This window comes from Saccopteryx leptura, chromosome 3 (assembly GCF_036850995.1).
Source record: "Saccopteryx leptura isolate mSacLep1 chromosome 3, mSacLep1_pri_phased_curated, whole genome shotgun sequence".
Classification (NCBI taxonomy): Eukaryota; Metazoa; Chordata; class Mammalia; order Chiroptera; family Emballonuridae; genus Saccopteryx; species Saccopteryx leptura.
Genome location: NC_089505.1, coordinates 150,272,173 through 150,291,353, shown reverse-complemented (window position 1 = coordinate 150,291,353; position 19,181 = coordinate 150,272,173). Strand labels below are relative to the sequence as shown.

The following is a 19,181-nucleotide window of genomic DNA, read 5'->3' as shown; positions in this document are numbered from 1 at the left end:
GTACCTACCTATATAGTTTAAGTTTAAAAATTTTGGCTCTCAAAAGAAATTTCAATCGTTGTACTGTTGATATTTGGTTCTGTTGACTAATAAGTTTGCCGACCATTGCCCTAGGCCTTCACTTCATTTCCCCTTCACTCATGGACTCACCCAGAGCAACTTCCAGTCCTGCAAGCTCCATTCATGGTAAGTGCCCTATACAGGTGTACCATTTTTTATCTTTGATATCATATTTTTACTGTATGCTTTCCATGTTTAGATACACAAATACTTATCATGTTACAATTGCCTACAGTGTTCTGTACAGTAACATGCTATACAGGAAGTCTAGGCTATACCATACAGCCTAGGCATGTAGTGGGCTATATATCTATGTCTCTGTAAGTGTACTTTATGATGTCTAAACAATGAAATCACCTAATGATGCATTTTCCAGAAGCCATCTCTGTTAAGTGATGCATGACTGTACTAGATATTTTGTGGTGTCTGCCTCCCATAGCCACAACTGACTAGCCTGAGTGGTAGACATAGTCCCAAGGATAATTCACATATAAATTGGCAAGGGATCTATGGCTTAAAATAGCTTGGCTCAAAAGTCTGAATTGGAATTTGTGCTTAAACACTGAGTTAAAGCCCTGGCTGAATAGCTCAGTTGGAGCATTGTCCCAGAAAGGAGGTTGCCGGTTTGAATCCCCCATCAGGGCACATACAGAAGCAGCTCGGTGTTCCTGCCTCTCTTTCTACCTGCCTCTCTCTCTTAATTAAAAAAAAAAAAAGTTTAGTTAAAAATTTGAGTGTCTGTCATGAGGTAGAAACAAGTCTGACACTGCAGTGCTGTGCAAGCCAGAGGTCTGAGGGGTAGGAATCATGAGTCAAATGTTTCTGGAGGATTGCCTCAATTCATGAATAGAAGAGTGAAAATTCAGTTTGTCATGTATTTTAAGATACACTTTAAAACTGACACAAAGCTGTTAAATATACATTTAAGGCATCATATAAAATGTACATGTACTTTTCATTCTACCTGGGAAATAGACACTATCCCTACCTGTACTTAAAAGTCAGGAATTCCCTCTTCTCTCAGTTCTGATTTTACTTTTGTCTTTTAAATATGTGAATCAATATTAGAGATGAATGGCATTGAGAACAGTAAAGCCTGGCAAAAGAGCTACTATAAACTTTACAGAATAGATAGAACTTTTGCAAGCCATAATTTTGTAATTATGTAGAAATTATACCGTTGAATTCATCAAAAGGCCGTTCTTATCTGCTGACATTTGTTTTACAGTCTGCTGAGGTTATACAAACGTGCCCCTCATCTATGACATATAGAACTCAGCTTCGATGAAACTACTTAGCTGGCCAAGTTTGCCCGTGGCACCTCCCCTAGTCACTCTCAGCTGTCCAGTACTACTGGGCTACATCCTTTGTACCTTCCAGATCACTAAGCCATTGCTCTAAGATTTTCCTGATGTGCTCCTCCTTAAAATGTAGCTGTGCTGAGCCCAGCCTGATTATAGGCTTAGGCATCTAATAAAAATGAATTTACTTAATGGATTAATGAGTGATAATGGTTTCAACTGTAAGCCTTTCAGATAACACCTAGGCCTGAAATGCCCTAACATAAAGGACAACTGAGCAAAAATTTCAGATAGCATTTGGGACCTATAAGCTTTTGGTTTACTCAAGATACATAGAGGTGAACCTGCAATCTATGTTTAGGTTATTCAATCTTTAATAAAAAACATATTAAAACATTTATTTAAAGTCACAATATTTTCAATTTGTACATAATGTATAGAACATCTTTCTTTTAATCGGGACATTTCTTAAAGCTGTTAAATGTATTTTCCGTGTCATTAGACTTCTAATGATTTGACCAAGGGCTTTCCATGAACATAAATAAGATGTATAAACTACACTCTGGAACAGGAGTTGCAACCATGCCAGGCTGAAGGTTGCCGAGCACAGAGACAAAGGTCATGGATGTGAACTAAGCTTTGGTCTAAATCACTGCTACTCACTAAATGTATGACCTCTGGCAAGTGTCTTAACCAATCTTAACCTCAGGTTCCTTGACCATAAAATAAAGATAACAGTAGAGAATGATAAGGATTAAGTGAAAAATGCATATCAAGCACATTTAATGACATCTAATTACATAAGAACTCAATATATGTTAGCAATCATTATTTCTATTATTATTAAGTGAGAGACAGGGAGGAAGAGAGAAAGACACCTGCATGCACCCCGATCAGGATCCACTCGGCAAGCCCCTATGTGGCGATGCTCTGCCCATGTGGGACCATTGCTCTGTTGCTAGGCAACTGAGTTATTTTAGTACCTGAGGAAGGCCATGGTTCCATCCTCAGTGCCTGGAGCCAACTTGCTCAAAAGGGCCATGGCTGTTGGAGAGGGAGAGAGAAAAAGAGAGAAGGGTGATGGGGAGTAGTAAAGAAGCAGATGGTTTCTTCTCCTGTATGCCCTGACCGGGAATCGAACCTGGGACTTCCACAGTGGGCCAACACTCTGCCACTGTGCCAACTGACCAGGGCCAGCTATCATTATTAACCAGTAGATTTATTACTGAATATGTCTTTGATATTTCCCATTAATGACTATTATTTAAAAAACTTTTAAAACTAAAGCAGCACCAGTTTCAACTTGATATGTTCTGGTTATTAATTCAAAGTGGAAATGATTTGATTATTTTTTCTGATTACAAATATGTATGTTCACACTCACTGACATTGAAATCATACAGAAAATTATAAAGAAAAAAAAACTACTCAAATTTATATATGCAGAGACATACATTATTACTTTAGTAACACTTCTTTCCAAAAGCAGGATGAATCTACCATCTGTTTATTTCTGGTTTTCAAATAGTATAATTGTAGAGTTCTTGTTTCGTGATCTCTGCTCATATACTAGCCATACTAGTGGCAAGGTAACTCTTTTTTGGAGTATAAGAGAGTAGAGGTGAAGCCTCTGACATCTGGATTCAAATCCCAGCTTTACCACTTACAGCTTCTTTTATATCATCAGCTTCTTTATCAGTGAAGTGGAGTTGTAAGGAAAGGACATAAGGAATTAATATATTGAGTACTTAAGCAGTGCCTGGTACATAGTAAGTAGTATGTAAGAGTTTATTATTATATATGGATAGACAAAGATACCTATGATATATATTATATAAGTAAAAAGCAGCTCATAGAACCAGTTATATATAATATTATCCCATTTGTATAAAAAGAACAAAGTATATAATAACATATCTATATACAAACATAAAAATACTTGAAAGGCTATACATTGCAGTCTAACATGATTACTTCAGGTTGGAATTTTCACTGGCTCTATAATGTTTCAATTTTTTACAACCTTTATGTATAGTATTATTAATAAATCATTAAAAATAGTTCAATTAAAAATATATTTTTTTGCCCTGGCCGGTTGGCTCAGTGGTAGAGCATTGGCCTGCCATGTGAAAGTCCCAGGTTCGATTCCCAGCCGGGAAACACAGGAGAAGTGCCCATCTGCTTCTCCACTTTCCCCTCTCCTTTCTCTCTATTTCTCTCTATCTTTCTCTTCCCCTCCCAGGGTCAAGGCTCCATTGGAGCAAAGTTGGCTTGGGTGCTGAGGATGGCTCCATGACCACTGTCTCAGGCACTAGAATGGCTCTGGTTGCAACAGGGCAACACCCCAGATGGGCAGATGGGCAGAGCATCACCCCCTAGTGGGCATGGCGTGTGGATCCCGGTCAGGCACATGCGCTAGTCTGTCTCTCTGCCTCCTGGCTTCTTGCTTCAGAAAAATACAATATCTATATCTATATCTATCTACATATATATTAATATATCTTTTTTGAGATGAAGAAAAAGGGAGAAAGTATAAGAAAACAACAAAACTCTAGGTTTTCAGAAATATAATAGTTTTGTTTTCATGCTATGCCAAAATATGGGAGCTTAGGTTTACAGAATTAAATGCAGTATTAGTAGAAGTATATTATAGTAAACCAAAGTTATAACTTCCTTTTACTAAACAAACATCATTTATGTGATTTAAAGAAAAATATGCAAAAGGGCAAAGAAAACATTTAAGTACCTTGAACATTGCTCATAAATACACCAAGGTGTTAACTTGAACAGAAAAGTGACTGAAGCATAAACTACTAAATAAGATAAAACCATATTTCCCCTCTATTTTACTGGGGCAAGGATACTATATAAAGCTTTAAGTACCTTTAGTGCCCAAATTCTAATATTCTGCCTAATTTGTGGAGAGATAATCTCTATAAAATTTAAAATTCTAAAATAAAGCTTGCAAGTTTTGTTTCATACTGAATGAAATCCTTCCTCTCTGAGAATTAATATAGTGCCTATTGGCATATTACTTTACCTACCTAAGTCTCAGTTTTTTCAGCCATAAAATATGGAAAATGTTTTATGAAAATCAAGTGAGAACATGCAGTACTCAGGCAGAACATGAGAACAACAGTACTTGAACCTTCTCACTATAGCTATCATCTCTTTGTTTATGGGAAAGCCTAAAAGAATATCAATCTGCTTATTAATATTATTTTGTCTACTGCCATAGACTGTGATTATAGCACTTGATAAACATATATACTAGCTTGAGCTGAATTCTTAGAAAGTTAAGAATATCATATCTTAGTTCTTATACATGCCATTTCTGTCCAATATCTCTCTCAAATATCTCCAGTGACATATAATACCCCCAATTTCTGACCTATGCTGATGACAGATCTCCATCTATTGTGATGTCATCCAGTTCTTCCTGGTAATAGTTCATATGATATTTTCCTGGCCACAGTTTAAAGAGCACTTCCTGTTTGTGGAGTAAAGCCTACCACATTATCAAAATATGTAACCGCAGGATTACAGTATGCCTTCCTATGATTTTATTTCTCTATTGTTGCCTTAAGTAGCAATGAGTGAATCTTCTAAATTATGTCGTAAGACTCCCTGTCCAAGAAGCAATATATTCTGCAATCTAATTGATAAAATTGTTAAAAGGCCATCCTTGCAGTTTTTGGGTCAATGGGGATATCACTGTTATGAACCTAGAATTTATAGAACACTGGCAAAAATTCTGAGGTACGTCGACTTGGATGGGTTTGATTTACTACTTACAGATTACATTGCATTTGTGGAAAAATCAGGATTCCGCTTTGAAATAAATTTTAATCTTGAATTTACTGAAATATGTGTGAATACCATCCTATACTGGGTTTTTGCCAGAAAGGGTAATCCTGACTTTGTGGAATTGCTTCTCAAGAAGACAAAAGACTATGTTCAAGACAGAAGTTGTAACCTGGCACTGATATGGAGGTAATAATCTCATATGTTTTCACCATACAAGGAGAAAATTTCTATTTAGGAGATTATATTACTACTTTTTTTCTAAAATTAATATGCATAGTAGCTATATATAAATGGATAAGAAACTCTGACTTAAATATCAATTCATTTGTTTACTCTTTCATTCCTTTCTTATTTATTCAATAAATTTTACTTATATGTACATTATTATGTACCAATAAATTACTAGTGGTTCTGCTCTATAAGGCTTACATGTTAATGCTCAATGTAATGCAATGTTAAGCAGCTTAGATTTCTCTAAATTGACAAGACATTGTTTTTTATAACATTTTGATCTCTTCTTTTTGAGAATACTAAAAATGTATATCTATATTACGTATATAAATTGACTTTTTAAAATAAGTGACTTTCAAAGAATCCAGAATATATACACAAATTCACTTAGTAACACTTATTAAACACACTTATTCTTTATTTGTATGTTAAACATTGATAAATTTGACTCCAAATTCCCCAGAATTGAGCACAAGGAAAGTCAAATACCTACTTCAAGCTGATACAGAACCAACCTTTCACATAATCTGAACATGTCAATCTACTAATAAATATTACTGAGGATCTTATAAAAATAAACCTCCAATGTGACCTCTTTGTGTCCATAACATAGAGTCTGATGTTGACTTAGCTTGTACTGATTCCATTTTATTCATTAGTGTTAGGTATTAGTTTGATTAGATGGGCATTTGTTCATTCATTCAAAAGTATTTATCACCTTACTACATATGATTCCCTATACTGGGCACTAGGATGGAAGCCTACGTGTAATGAAAACCAGTACAGATAAGATCAGTTAAAGACTAAACCAATTTAGATTCTGCTTGAAGCTGAGTCATTATTCTGGATTGTGCATCACTGTGGTATTGGAGAATTGGACTGCTTCCTTACTGTTCACCCAAGTATGGGAACTGACAGCTGTGGTGTGAAATATCAATAAATAAAACCCCAAAATAGCACTTTTGGATTGTTTTAAGGATCGTTATATTTGGAACTCTAGCAGAGATCAGAAGCTTCTAACACAGTGTCACTTGCTGGGCTAAGTAATGTCTATGTGAATCCTTGACAGATCCATGAAAAAGAAAAAGGGGGTAAAATGGAGGAAGAGAGAATAAAAAAAAATTAAGTGGAGGGCAAGAGGAGAAAATTGAAAGGAAGGGAAATGAAAGAAAGAAACATGCAGTGGGACATGACAGAGCGCCATTGACAACTGAAGTGACAGTTTTAAAATGAATAAACTTTGACTTAGATGCACCCATCTTTGTAGGTCAACCCGATGTACCACATCATCATTTGGATCTTTCAGAATCATAGAATTTAGACTGTCATGGAACCAAAGACTTCATTAGCAAACCCTTCAGGAAGCAATCAATCCCTTGTAAAGCACCGCTGGTTTCTGTTCATCTGGTCTCTGCTTGCACAACTCTAGCAGCAGGGAGTTAACTACTTCCTGGTAAACCATTCCTCTGTCTGAGGGCCCTTCTCTTTCCCAGTTGTATTCTTTTCCTCTGAGATTTTAATCAGTTCTATGACTTTAAATATGTATATGCAAACGATTCCCAAGTTTTTATCTCTAGCTTGATCTCTCAACAGTGAGCTCCAAGTTCCTCCTTTATTAGGCTGCCTGCTTGGCAACTCCACACTGCATCTCCAACTGAACAGAAATGAACAACTTACCTAGACAACCGTAACAGACTCACGTAAGAGTCTCCAGGCTTCCACTCTTCCTTCTCAACATCTATACTGTATTCTTGTCTCAAAACTCAGCAATTTATAAAAATGTAAAATAGGCCTTATCACCCATGTCTACAATCTTCCAAAGTTTTCTGACAAGTGGAATACAATTCAAATTCAATACACATTTTTAAGAAGTCCTACATAATGTGGCCCCTCACTATTGCTCCCAAATTCAACCTCATGTCACTCTCTCCCTTGAACACTTATTCAACAACTAGACCTTTCTGTTTCTTGAATATCAAGTTAATGCCTGCCTGAAGACCTTCTCTTTGCCTGAAAAAATCTCTTCACTCAAATCTTCCTACCATTACCTCCTTTTTACCAGATGGATCACAGTATAGATGTCACTTCAAAGAGGCTTTCCCTGGTCACACCTTCTAAAGTCACTCGGTCACAGTTATAGCACTCTATAAAATCTTTGCACAGCACCAATCAATCTCTTTATATGCTGTTGTTCTTTTTTCATTGATTTGTTTGTTCACTACCATTGCTAAAAGTAAGCTCCACAAGAGGAGAAACCTTGACTACTTCTTTAACATTGAATCCTCAGTGCCCAGAAACATGTCAATTCGGAGCAAATGCTCAGTCAAAATTGTGTTGGATGATTAAGTGAATTTTTATGCAGCTTTATTATATTTTTTCCTCATAATGTTCTAAATTTTGTTTCTATTTCTCCAACTTCTCCCCTAGAGCTATGGAAAACAGTCTACTTTATCTGTTCCATAAAAAACTCTCAAGTACTTAACCACAGTTATTATGTCCTCATAATGAATACTTAAGTTTCTTATTATCTGTTTTTCTTTATTTTTATAGCAGCATTATTCTTTGGCCACCCTTCCCTGTATACACTCATTGGATAATTTTCCTATTTTAAAAATAAAGTATCTAAGTAGGTCCCTGGAAGAGAGGAGATAGAATTAATGAGAATTTAATTCTCATTTAAAGGAATTTACATTTATTTTTACAACAAATGTGCCTAAAAACATATAAATTATACTGTAATACAGCCTTTAAGTGGTTAAAAAAATGATCTCATACAGTTAAAATAGCAATAATCAGCCTGACTTGTGGTGGCACAGTGGATAAAGCGTTGGCCTGGAACACTGAGGTTGCTGGTTCAAAATCCTGGGCTTGCCTGGTCAAGGCACATATGGGAGTGGATGCTTCCTGCTCCTCCCCCTTCTCTCCCTCTCTCCCTCTCTCTCTCTCTCTCTCTCTCTCTCTCTCTCTCTCTCTCTCTTCCCCCCCTCTTTGAAAGCTGAATAAACAAAGTCTTTTAAAAAAATAGCAGTAATCATTTATCAAGTATTTTATAAGTGCCAGGCATTGTGTTATTTGTTGGTGATATAAAAATAAAGTAGATACACTTTCTCATTTGGAAAGCTTATAGACTAGTAAGTGAGCCATAGAAAAATATAACTATAATTACACGGTAAGTGCCAAAATAGAAGCAAGTGCAGGTAGGGAGAACAGAAGACATTGTTAACACTACTGGGGAGAAGCAAGTATCTGAGAAGGCTCTCTAGAAAAGGTAATGTCTTAAATTGACTTTCTTAAAGATGAAAGTTTTCACTGTCTTTTTCCTGAAGAAATGTAATCTGGGAAGATAGATGATAACTAAAGCCAAAGGAGACACGAGCATGTTGTATTCAGTGACTAAGTGACTATAGGCAATTAAGCAATTGCTCGAGTGAGATGGGAACAGGTAGTAGTGAAAGATGGAACCTAGAAGAAAACCTCTGAAGGACTGTGTAGCCATATTAAAAATTTTTAAATTTACATTATGGGTGATGCCCAACCAGTGAAAGTCAGACTTGTGGTATGAAAAGATTTATCAGCTCCCATGTGAAGACTGGAGAAGAAAGGCTAGGGTAAGAGGTGGAAAAATAAATTAGTAGACTGCTCAAACACTCCAGGAAAAATAGCAGTTCCAGAATTTCTAAATACAAAGTATTGAAAGAAGCAATCTGATTGTAAAAAAGAAGGAAGTTAGAGGAGTTACTTGAAACTAAATTTGCATAGTAGGCAGAACATTCTAACTTAAATTATATGTGTATTCATAATAGTTTTGGGGGAAGACTAATTCCACTCTACCATTCCCCCATCCCACCTCTTCAAACCTCTAGCCACTCTTTGATATTACAATTATCCAGGTAAATTATAATGAGGACTTAAACTAAAACAGTAGTAGTAGGGGAAAGAAGAGACATTATTACACAGCATAACAAAATATAGTGAGTGGAAAATTAAAGAGAGAGAAGAGTTAATTTTCAGATTTCTAAAATTTGAAACTGGTTGATGGTTGTATTAGGTCCTGTTGCTGCTATAACAAATTGCCACAAACTTAGTGACTTAAAACAGTATAAATATATTATATTATATAGTTCTGAAGGTCAGAAGTAAAAAAGAAGGCTACCGGGCTAAAATCAAGGTGTCAGCAGGGCTGATTCCTTCTGGAAGCTCAAGGGGGAACTCTTCCTTGCCTTTGTCAGCTTCTAGAGGCTGCCTGCATTACTTGATTCACAGCCTCTTTCTCCCTTTCCAAAGCCAACATTGTAGTCACATCTTCACTGGCTATGTTGCCATCATTTCCAGAAACTTTTTATAAGGCCTCTTGAGATTTCATTTCGCCCACTTGGATAATCTCTCATCTCAAGATCCTTTTCTTGATTACATTTGCAAAATCCCATTTGCCATATTAAGAGGCCGTTATCCAATTTACCACAATGATCATATCACAAACCTATCAAGATTATTACAGAGACCTACAAAGTCAGTTTAGGACATTTGAGTGTGCATTGCCTAATGAATATCCAGGCAGAGATGTACAACAGGTAGCTAGATATATAGTGTTATCCTTGATGTCCCTTTCTCTTACATTATACATCTTATCTGTCAGGATATCTGTTGGTTCTACCTTCAAGCAATATACAGAATATGATGACTTCCATTGTTATCACCCTGTACCAAGCTAAGTGATTTCCCTCTTCTTATCCCATAACAAATTTTCAGCAAACATAAGGTCATGTTGCTTTTCTACTAAAAATCTCCAGTGGCTTCTCCATTCCATTTGGATAATCAGACAAAGTTCTTACAGTGATTGACAAGGCTCTATCTAATGGCATCCCATGACTTCTGTTCTCATTTCTTACCATTCCCACCCTATTCACTCTTTCTGCCACCCTGGCTCCCTCACTCTTCTTTCACCACTCAGGTACACTCTCCTGCCCTGGGGTCCTTAAATATCCAAATGACTAACCTTGGCTTCTTCTTCTTTATCCAAACATCACCTTTCAGTTATGTCCTCTCCTATCATGCTATTTGAAATTGTGCACTTCCATATTCTTAAAAAATTTATTTAATCACTTTTTAATTTTCCCATCACAGTTGACATACAATATTATATTAGTTTCAGGTGTACAACTCAGTGGTTAGACATTATATAACCTACTAAGTGATCATCCTGATAAGTCTTGTACTCATCTGACACCACATAGAGTTATTAGAATATTCTTGACTATATTTCCTTTCCTGCTCTACTTTTTCTTTTTCCCACAGCACTTATCAAACTTTCTAACATACTATAAAATTTGCATTTGCTATGTTCATTTGGTATTGTCTGTTATCCCTTACTACAATATAATCAGGAAAGGAGGAATCTTTGTTTTGTTCATTCATGTATCCCAAGCACGCAAAAACAGTTCTGGCATACAGTATGCATTCAATAAATATTTGTTGAATAAATTAGCAGACAGTTGTTGAATTTATAGTCATAGATAAAATTGCCTGAGAACAATTAGTCAAATAAAAATTAGTCAAAAAGCCACACCTCCTTAGATGTTGAGGGGAGAGGAAGAGAAACCAGTGAGAGAGTTGAGAATAGTGAAGGAGGCAGATGCATAATTTGGAGAAAATGGTCCCACTGAGTCAAGAGAAAAGATGGTTTTAAGAAAGTCAACTGTGTTAAGTATCAAAGATAAACTTATTATGCAGAAGTATCTATTGAATTTAGAAGCTCAAACCCAAAGGAGAAATAGTAAAAAAAAAAGTTAGAAATAATTATCATAGCTTCAAAACTAAATAATTCTCTGCATATCTATATGGAAATATTATGTCCCATTTCATAAACATGAGTGACAGGTTTTCAGATACAGAGGGTTCAATTCATTAACTTCACATTTAAAAACTGCTGCTTTGCTTGCCTCACTCCATCCATTTAAGTGCTATTATAATTAACTGTCAGTAAAGATTAAGCAAATTTTGGCTTACAATAATATGCTCTTTAAACATGGGGATTAATCATATGCCATTTGGGTACAGATTAGACTTTTAAATCTCATTTTAAACCTATTTGGGTTTTAGTTATGTTCTCAACATTTTAGGCCCAAAATATATTCTAAAGGTAATGTCAATCTCAATATCTTAAAATCAGCTAATATCTCTAACTTTTAACTAGGGCCACTTGTGTTATTTTTGTCCCCTGAATTTCCATACTCATAAGGCTCTTAAGTCAAATGTCTTCTTAAGAGTTTGGAAGATGGGTAAATTAGATTGCTTTTGAAAAATTTAAATGATTGCACTTAACTGAAAATTTTGTTAGTCCTGAAAGCTACAGAATGTATTTAAGAAATATTTAGGATAATAGTGAAAAAAATCAATTAACAAATTTAAGTGTCTACTATGGGCCAAACATTGTTCTAGGCATTTAAGGATATAATAGTGGGCTAAGACAGACAAAAATTATTGGCCTTATGAAGCTTAAATCTTTATAGATCATCTTGCTCACCCATTTATTTTTGAAGATGAGAAAATGAAAGATTAGAGATGTTAAGCAAATTGTCCAAAATGATAGGGCTTAATGGAAGTATGCACAAAGTAGCATGAGAAATAGGATGAAGGTCAAGTAATCAAAAAAGACTTCACAAAAGAGTTTATTAGACAGGGTCTTAGACAATGAGCAAGACAGAACTGAAAAGGGAGGAAAATAACATACAAATCAAAGAAATGTGGAAGAGTAGGATGCAGTGGTGTTTTGAGAAAGTGGATACCAATAAGCAGGATAGGAATGCAAAACGAGAAATTGTTTAGAAGTTCAGTTTTGGACGTGTGTTGGAAATACTTGTGAAAAAGATGAGATATCTAGTACAATATTGATCTGGAGACGATTCCAGGAAAGAGTGTATATATTTATATAGAGAACTTAGAAGGATATAGACAGTAGCATGGGCAGAGTTATGAGAAAAAATCACTTCTTAATTTCTAAAATGTCACTCTGCACTATACCACCCTTTTGTTGTTTTGTTTAAATCACAAAATCTTGTCATTTCAGGGCTCAATGAACCTTGAGAGATAAAGTATTGGTCTAGTGATTTTTCAAACTGTACTTTTTGGAGCTCCTAACAGGCAATCACCATAGAGGAGGTCTCTTGGACCCCCAAAGACACTTCAACCAGAGAACTTATCTAATACAAAATATTAATTTAATATAGTTAGTTCAGGTATAACAACCCTCCAGCGTTGGTTTAGCTTTCTAACTGAAACATCCTTTCCAATCTTTTTATTGGCAAATACCTACTAATCCTTCAAGTCTTAGCTCCAGGGTAAGCAAGAGCAATGACTATTCCAGTAGAATAAATGCCCTTCCTCAGAGTACCCCAACCATGCTTCTATCATAGGAATTTTAACCTTTCATTATATTTATTGAATTACTTGTCTATAATAAGCATCTTGATATCAAGGACTATATCTCTTATCTCTGCATATCTATTAATCAGTATGTTCTGCACACACAAGTATTAAATAAATTAGTGAATGAATGAACAAGTAAATATGTAAATGCATAAGGAAACTGAGGTTCAAAGGGGTTGACTTACCAAACATCATACTAGCTAGTTAGGACAACCAAAACCTAGAACGTAGAACCCTTAAATCTCCACTGTTTATGGTATTATACCACATTGCCTCCCATCTTAATTAAGTATATGCAATTTTAAAATTCCTCTTTTTGAATAACTCTTTCCTTGTTCTGTATAGATGTCCAAAACCAGAATTTACAGTTTGTATGCTATTCTGCAGAACATATTATTAACATTTTATTAGGCTAATCAAGAGGATTCCAGAGACAAGAAGCATAAATAAAATTTCTCTTTTTTCAGTCCTAAAATCTATGTTTATTAGGCCAAATTAGGCTTGATGATACTATAAAATTTCCTGTGATTGGCTCTATCATGTCCTATCTAAATACAGAGACCAATTCAATAGCAAACACAAATATCTTTAGATGAAACAATTTGAAGGACTATATAACTTTAGAAAAAAATTAAATTTCCTGTTAAAGGAAAGAAAATTTTTAAGTCTAGCTATCATGTAACACTCTAGGAAAAACAAGATTTCAGAGGAGTTTTAACACTTTACTGAAGAAAATAAAATTCTGCCCTTGAGGAACCTTGTATGGAATTTACAGTTCTTAACCTTACAAATATTTATACTAATTCTAATTTTATTAAAGTGAAAAAAAGTAGAATTTAAAAAATAGAATTAAAGTAGTTGCACTTATGCTTTTTGTCCAGTATTCAAACTCCATTCAAAGTCATGTCTGACATGTAATCAAGAACAATAAAAACAAACAAAAAGATACCAAGGTGGTCACATAATTATGTTCCATTAATAAAGTGAAATAAAAAGTCTTTCTCCCTTTTCCATTTTAGATTTTCCAGAACTACATCATTGTTCGTATAATAATGGATTTCTCAAATGAGAAACAGAATTGCTGCTACTAAAGTAAACAGTTCTACACATTGTAAATCTTTTTTTGTTCTAACAAGTACAAAATAAAACTTAAATATGTACTAGAAGTTTTCTTAGTTTTTAAACCTTCAGTTTTGTCTAGATTCATAGAGCAGAAAACTATGACATATTATATATAAAGGTAAAGTTACATTAAAAGTTAAGACATTTGCTATATAAGATAGTACTATTATTTTCTCATTACTATCAAGACAAAGAATTTACCACATTTGTTAACTCTCTATTCAATGAGATTTTGTTTGTTTGATTCACAGAACTTTTACACCAGTATACTGCCCAAGCCCACTAAGTGGCATCACACCTCTACTTTATGTAGCTCAGACAAGACAATCCAATATCTTAAAAATACTTCTGCAATATGGAATCTTAGAAAGAGACAAAAACCCCATCAACATTGTGTTAACAATTTTGCTCTACCCTTCGAGAGTGAGAATTATGGTTGATCACGAATTTGTAGACATCCAAGAAGATGCGAAAACATGTTTAGTGCTCTGTTCCAGAGTGCTTGCTGCCATTTCAGTCAGGGAAATAGAGGTAAGCAAAATATTGTTCTTTGGGTTTGGGCTCAAATGTCAATCAATTTTAAGATAAAATTATGAGGCTAGAATAAAGTTTATTTTTAATCTGTGGATTATATTCATTGAAAAATTAACCATTGGGTACATGCTTATAAAATAAGAATAGACAAAATCCAAATTATCTTAAATATTAGTCCTATATTTCATAATTTTGTCTTCTAAATATGAAAGAATTTTCAAAAGCTAAGTTTATAGTTTATTTTAGTAGCTACTAATTAGATGTATGCTATTTTTACATTATAATTACATAAAAACTTGTGTTAGGATTTTTATGTCTCTTAAAATAACAAAGTTTTACAAGGCCTCTTTCCAATAGAATATTTTAAAATGAGAATTACATTTCTCCCCACAAATACAATTAAGTATTTTACAATCAGGAGACAGATTTTTTCTTTTCAAAATATCAAAATAATTTGGAGTAAAAAATATAATGGCTTGCCTGACCTGTGGTGGCACAGTGGATAAAAAGCACCAACCTGGAATGCTGAGGTTGCCAGTTTGAAATCGAGGGCTGGTCAAGGCACATACGAGAAGCAACTACTCGTATGATGCTTCCCACTCCTCCCCCGGCCTTTCTCTCTCTCCTTTCTCTAAAATCAATAAATAAAATCTTTTATATATATATATATATATAAAATCTAAAGGCTTTAATATATATAAAGGCTTAAAATATTTTTTCAGTTGAAAATATCTATCCCTCCTTAATAAGATTTTCAGGAAAAAAAAACCCCACAATTTGGAGAAAAACAAATCAACCATATGGAGGGCATGTTTACCCTACAAAATGAACTGCAAGTTTTAGCATCATTGTATCATGTCTATTAGCATAGTAAGAACTAAGTCGCTTAAGGGAAAGAAAACTACTCTTATAAATTTAAACCAGTAAAATTATCAGAACTTTAGCAGTTCCCCCTATCTTTAAATATGTAACTTCAGAAAAAAATTCCTTACAAATATAATGCTGCTGGAGTTCTTTTGTTTTGTTTGTTTGTTAATTTTTTTTAAGTCTCAATGGTGCATATCAATCAACTATGCCTGGGACAACTCTAAGGTTAAAATATTTTGGCAACCAATTTTTAAAACAAAAACAATTGAGCCTGACCAGGTGGTGGCGCAGTGGATAGAGCATTGGACTAGGATGCCGAGGACCCAGGTTCGAAACCCTGAGGTGGCCGGCTTGAGCACAGGCTCATCTGGTTTGAGCAAGGCTCACCAGCTTGAGCCCAAGGTCGCTGGCTTAAAAAAGGGGTCACTTGCTCTGCTGTAGACCCCAGTCAAGGCACATATGAGAAAGCAATCAATGAACAACTGAGGAGCTGCAACAAAGAATCAATGCTTCTCATCTCTCTCCCTTCCTGTTTGCCTGTCCCTATTTGTCCCTCTCTTTGTCTCTGACTGAGAAATTTAAAAAAAACCTTTAAAAAATAAAAATATAAAACAAAAACAATTGAAAATTTCTGCTTTTTCATTAATTTGCTTGTTCTTGTCCAGTGTTAGTCCTGCACAATTATGACAGAACAAAACAATTCTCGACCACTTCCATGAATGCTGTTTCTGAGGTACAATCACAACAGAGAAGTACTAAGCAGTGGATAGAGAGGGTGTCAACATGGAATGCTGAAGTTGCTGGTTCAAAACCCCATGCTTGTCCAGTTAAAGCACATACAACAAGCAAGCAATAAACCAAAGTGAAGCAACTACAAGTTGATACTTCTCACTCCCACCCCCTACTCTTCTCTCTGTAAAATCAATAAATAAGATCTTTTAAAACTTTTTGATAAAGTACTAGGATAGAGTGAGTTGATCAAAATCACCTGCTTGATGGGCAAAAAAAATTATAGCTGAGTTCTAATCAACTGCAGTTTAATAAGCTAAAGTAAAGTAGCGCTGAGCAAGATGGTGAAAGATGGCATAAAAACCAACTTAAAGAACACATTAAATGCCCCTACTTTGCATGTCCATGCTTTCCAGTAGTTTTCCATATTACAGCATGCATATTTTATTGTAAGCATGTATGTAGATAGCTTTACCTCTGGACCACAGAGGTCATATTAATGTTCTGAATTCTAAAGCTCTGAATTCTTTAGTTCTGTCCTCACAGACAATGTCCATTTCATGTACCCTAGCAATTATCCCAAGCACCAAACTCAGGTTACATAGTTGAGTATTGAATTAATAATGAAAAATAATGTATTATTTAAGTGAGAGTATAATGTAGTCTGTAGAGTATAGGCTCTACTGGAGAAATGTCTTTGCAATACAGTAATGTTTTTTACTCCTAAGTTAACCTACTAACACTTGGCTTCTAGAATTCAATCTCTAAAAGGGTATCTTAAGTGAAATTTTAGAAGTTATCTTTTCATATGGATGAGCCTCCTGTTAGGTTTTCTCATCGTTTAGCAGTATAGAGTTGTTCTCTATGACTGGAATCACTTGAGGGAACTTTTAGGATTTATGTTGTCTGTGCCCAACCCCAGACCAATTAAATTAGAATCTTTGAAATAAAACCCTACCATTGGTATATTTTAAAGTCCCCTAGATAAATCCAGTATATATCTAAGTTGACAACACTGCTCTAGAATAAGTCGATAAAACATAAGTGTATGATCTGTCTAAAATTAAAAACATATGCAGATTTATAGTTGTAAAAATAATGTTTGTACCATAGACATATTAAAGTTTATATATAGTTGTAAGAATGAAATGGGAATAAAAATCCTTGCCTCAGGTAAAAATGTCATAAAAAATCATTATAAGGGTCATATAAATTTAAGATATATTTTATTAATTTAAGTAAAAATAAAATGTTAATAACTTGAACTAATCCAATGATTAACATTATGAAATTAAAATGTTTCCCTTTTCTTCAGACGCAGTTAAGTTTGGGAAGACGTCCAATTATTTCAGATTGGTTGGACTATATTCCTTCAACGAGATATAGAGACCCATGTGAACTATTACACCTTTGCAGAATAACCATCCGGTCTCAACTACTGGTCAACAATATGCTCCCAAACGGAATATTTTCACTTCTAATTCCTGTTCGTCTACAGAACTACCTGAATTTGGAAATTTAACAATGTGTTTTCTCAAGTTAATTAAGTATGCTCACCATTGTTTGGCTTAGAAGTGAATAAACTATTAACTTCATGCAAATTTTTATTGCATTAAATATTCCATTAGGAAATACATATATTTTCACCTGACACTCTAAATGAACCAATTTTAAATCAACATATGTCTCTGCCAATTATCTTTCTATACAGTAGAAAAAAATACATGCACTTTATTTTTATATTTACCATTTTAGCCCATTCTTAAAAGTTGTTTTTGCCTTATAGCATTTTTGTTACTTGTGGAAATTTTGGTCATATTAATGTTCTGAATTCTAAAGCTCTTATTAGTATATACTCTGTGTTAGGTAAATAATATTTTTATATTATCTGATAATATTAATAAAGTTATTTACTAAGTTTTGCAAATAAAATATTGTAGTAGAGGATAATCAAGGAAATTAAGATGTAATCTCTTTCTTGAGAAGAATTTATAATTCTATAGCAGCAATAGTTGCAAACAATACAAAATTAAGAATTAGTCAACTAAAGAGTAGGGATTGCAGGTGGGATGACAGAAATTGATTATATTTAGAAATAACTTTCCTTAAGTTGTAATATGGAGCCTTGGTGTTTGGGTCTGTAATATATCTAAATACTAGCCCAGTAACATTTTTAAATTGAGCTATAACTGTCAAATAATATGTTTCAGGTGTATAACAAAATGGTTCAATACATGTATCCAGTATATTGCACAATGGTCACCTCACAGTAATAATTTTTTCTTGTTATAAAAATCTTTAAGATCCATTCTCTTAGCAACTTTCAAATACACAATAGTAGAATATTATTAACTAGAATCATCATGCTACATATTACATCTCCAGGACTTCCTTATTTTATAACTGCAAGTTTGTACTTTTTGACCACTTTCACACATATCACCCACCCCTAAGTTATATGCATTTTGATGCAAAAAATAATTTTCATCCAACATTACATCAAAATGAGAATATTATCACTTAACTACGCATATTTTTTGGTTACAAAGAAACTTAACTTTAAAAAACTTTAGAATTTATTGTACTACAATTTTTTTAGCCCTTTATTTTTGAGCATCTAGGTTACTAGATTTTTCTCTCTAGAACTATGAGGTCAAACTTTTACAACACAGGCCTTGGCCATTTGGCTCAGTGGTAGAGAGTTGACCTGGTCTATGGATGTCTGGGTTTGATTTCTGGTCAGAGCACACAGGAGAAGCACCCACCTGCTTCTTCCTCCCTCTGCCTCTTGCTTCTCTCTCTCTTCTCCTCCTACAGCCATGGCTTGATTAAAGCTAGTTGGCCCCGGGTGCTGAGGATGGTTCCATAGCCTCCCCCTCAGGTGCTAAGAAGCTTGGTTGCTGAGCAATGGAGCAATGTCCCAGATGGGCAGAGCATCACCCCCTAGCGGCCTTGCTGGGTGAATCCCAGTTGGGGCACATGTGGGAGTCTGTCTCTGCCTCCCTTCTTCTCACTGAATAAAAACAAACAAACTATTGCAACACAAATATGAGAATTGGGAGACAATTCTCCATATGTCTCTCATGTTTCTGCCCGTCCTACAAG

General features: G+C 34.7%; 1 protein-coding gene across 1 annotated transcript; it reads left to right on the top strand.

Annotated features, from left to right (window-relative positions):
* The first annotated feature begins 4,953 nt into the window (after positions 1-4,953).
* On the top strand, positions 4,954-17,598 carry ASB17 (ankyrin repeat and SOCS box containing 17). The gene is made up of 3 exons (XM_066372208.1): positions 4,954-5,354; positions 14,198-14,477; positions 17,392-17,598. The coding sequence occupies exons 1-3, from the start codon at positions 4,954-4,956 to the stop codon at positions 17,596-17,598; spliced, it is 888 nt and encodes a 295-aa protein (XP_066228305.1).
* Positions 17,599-19,181: the final 1,583 nt, after the last annotated feature.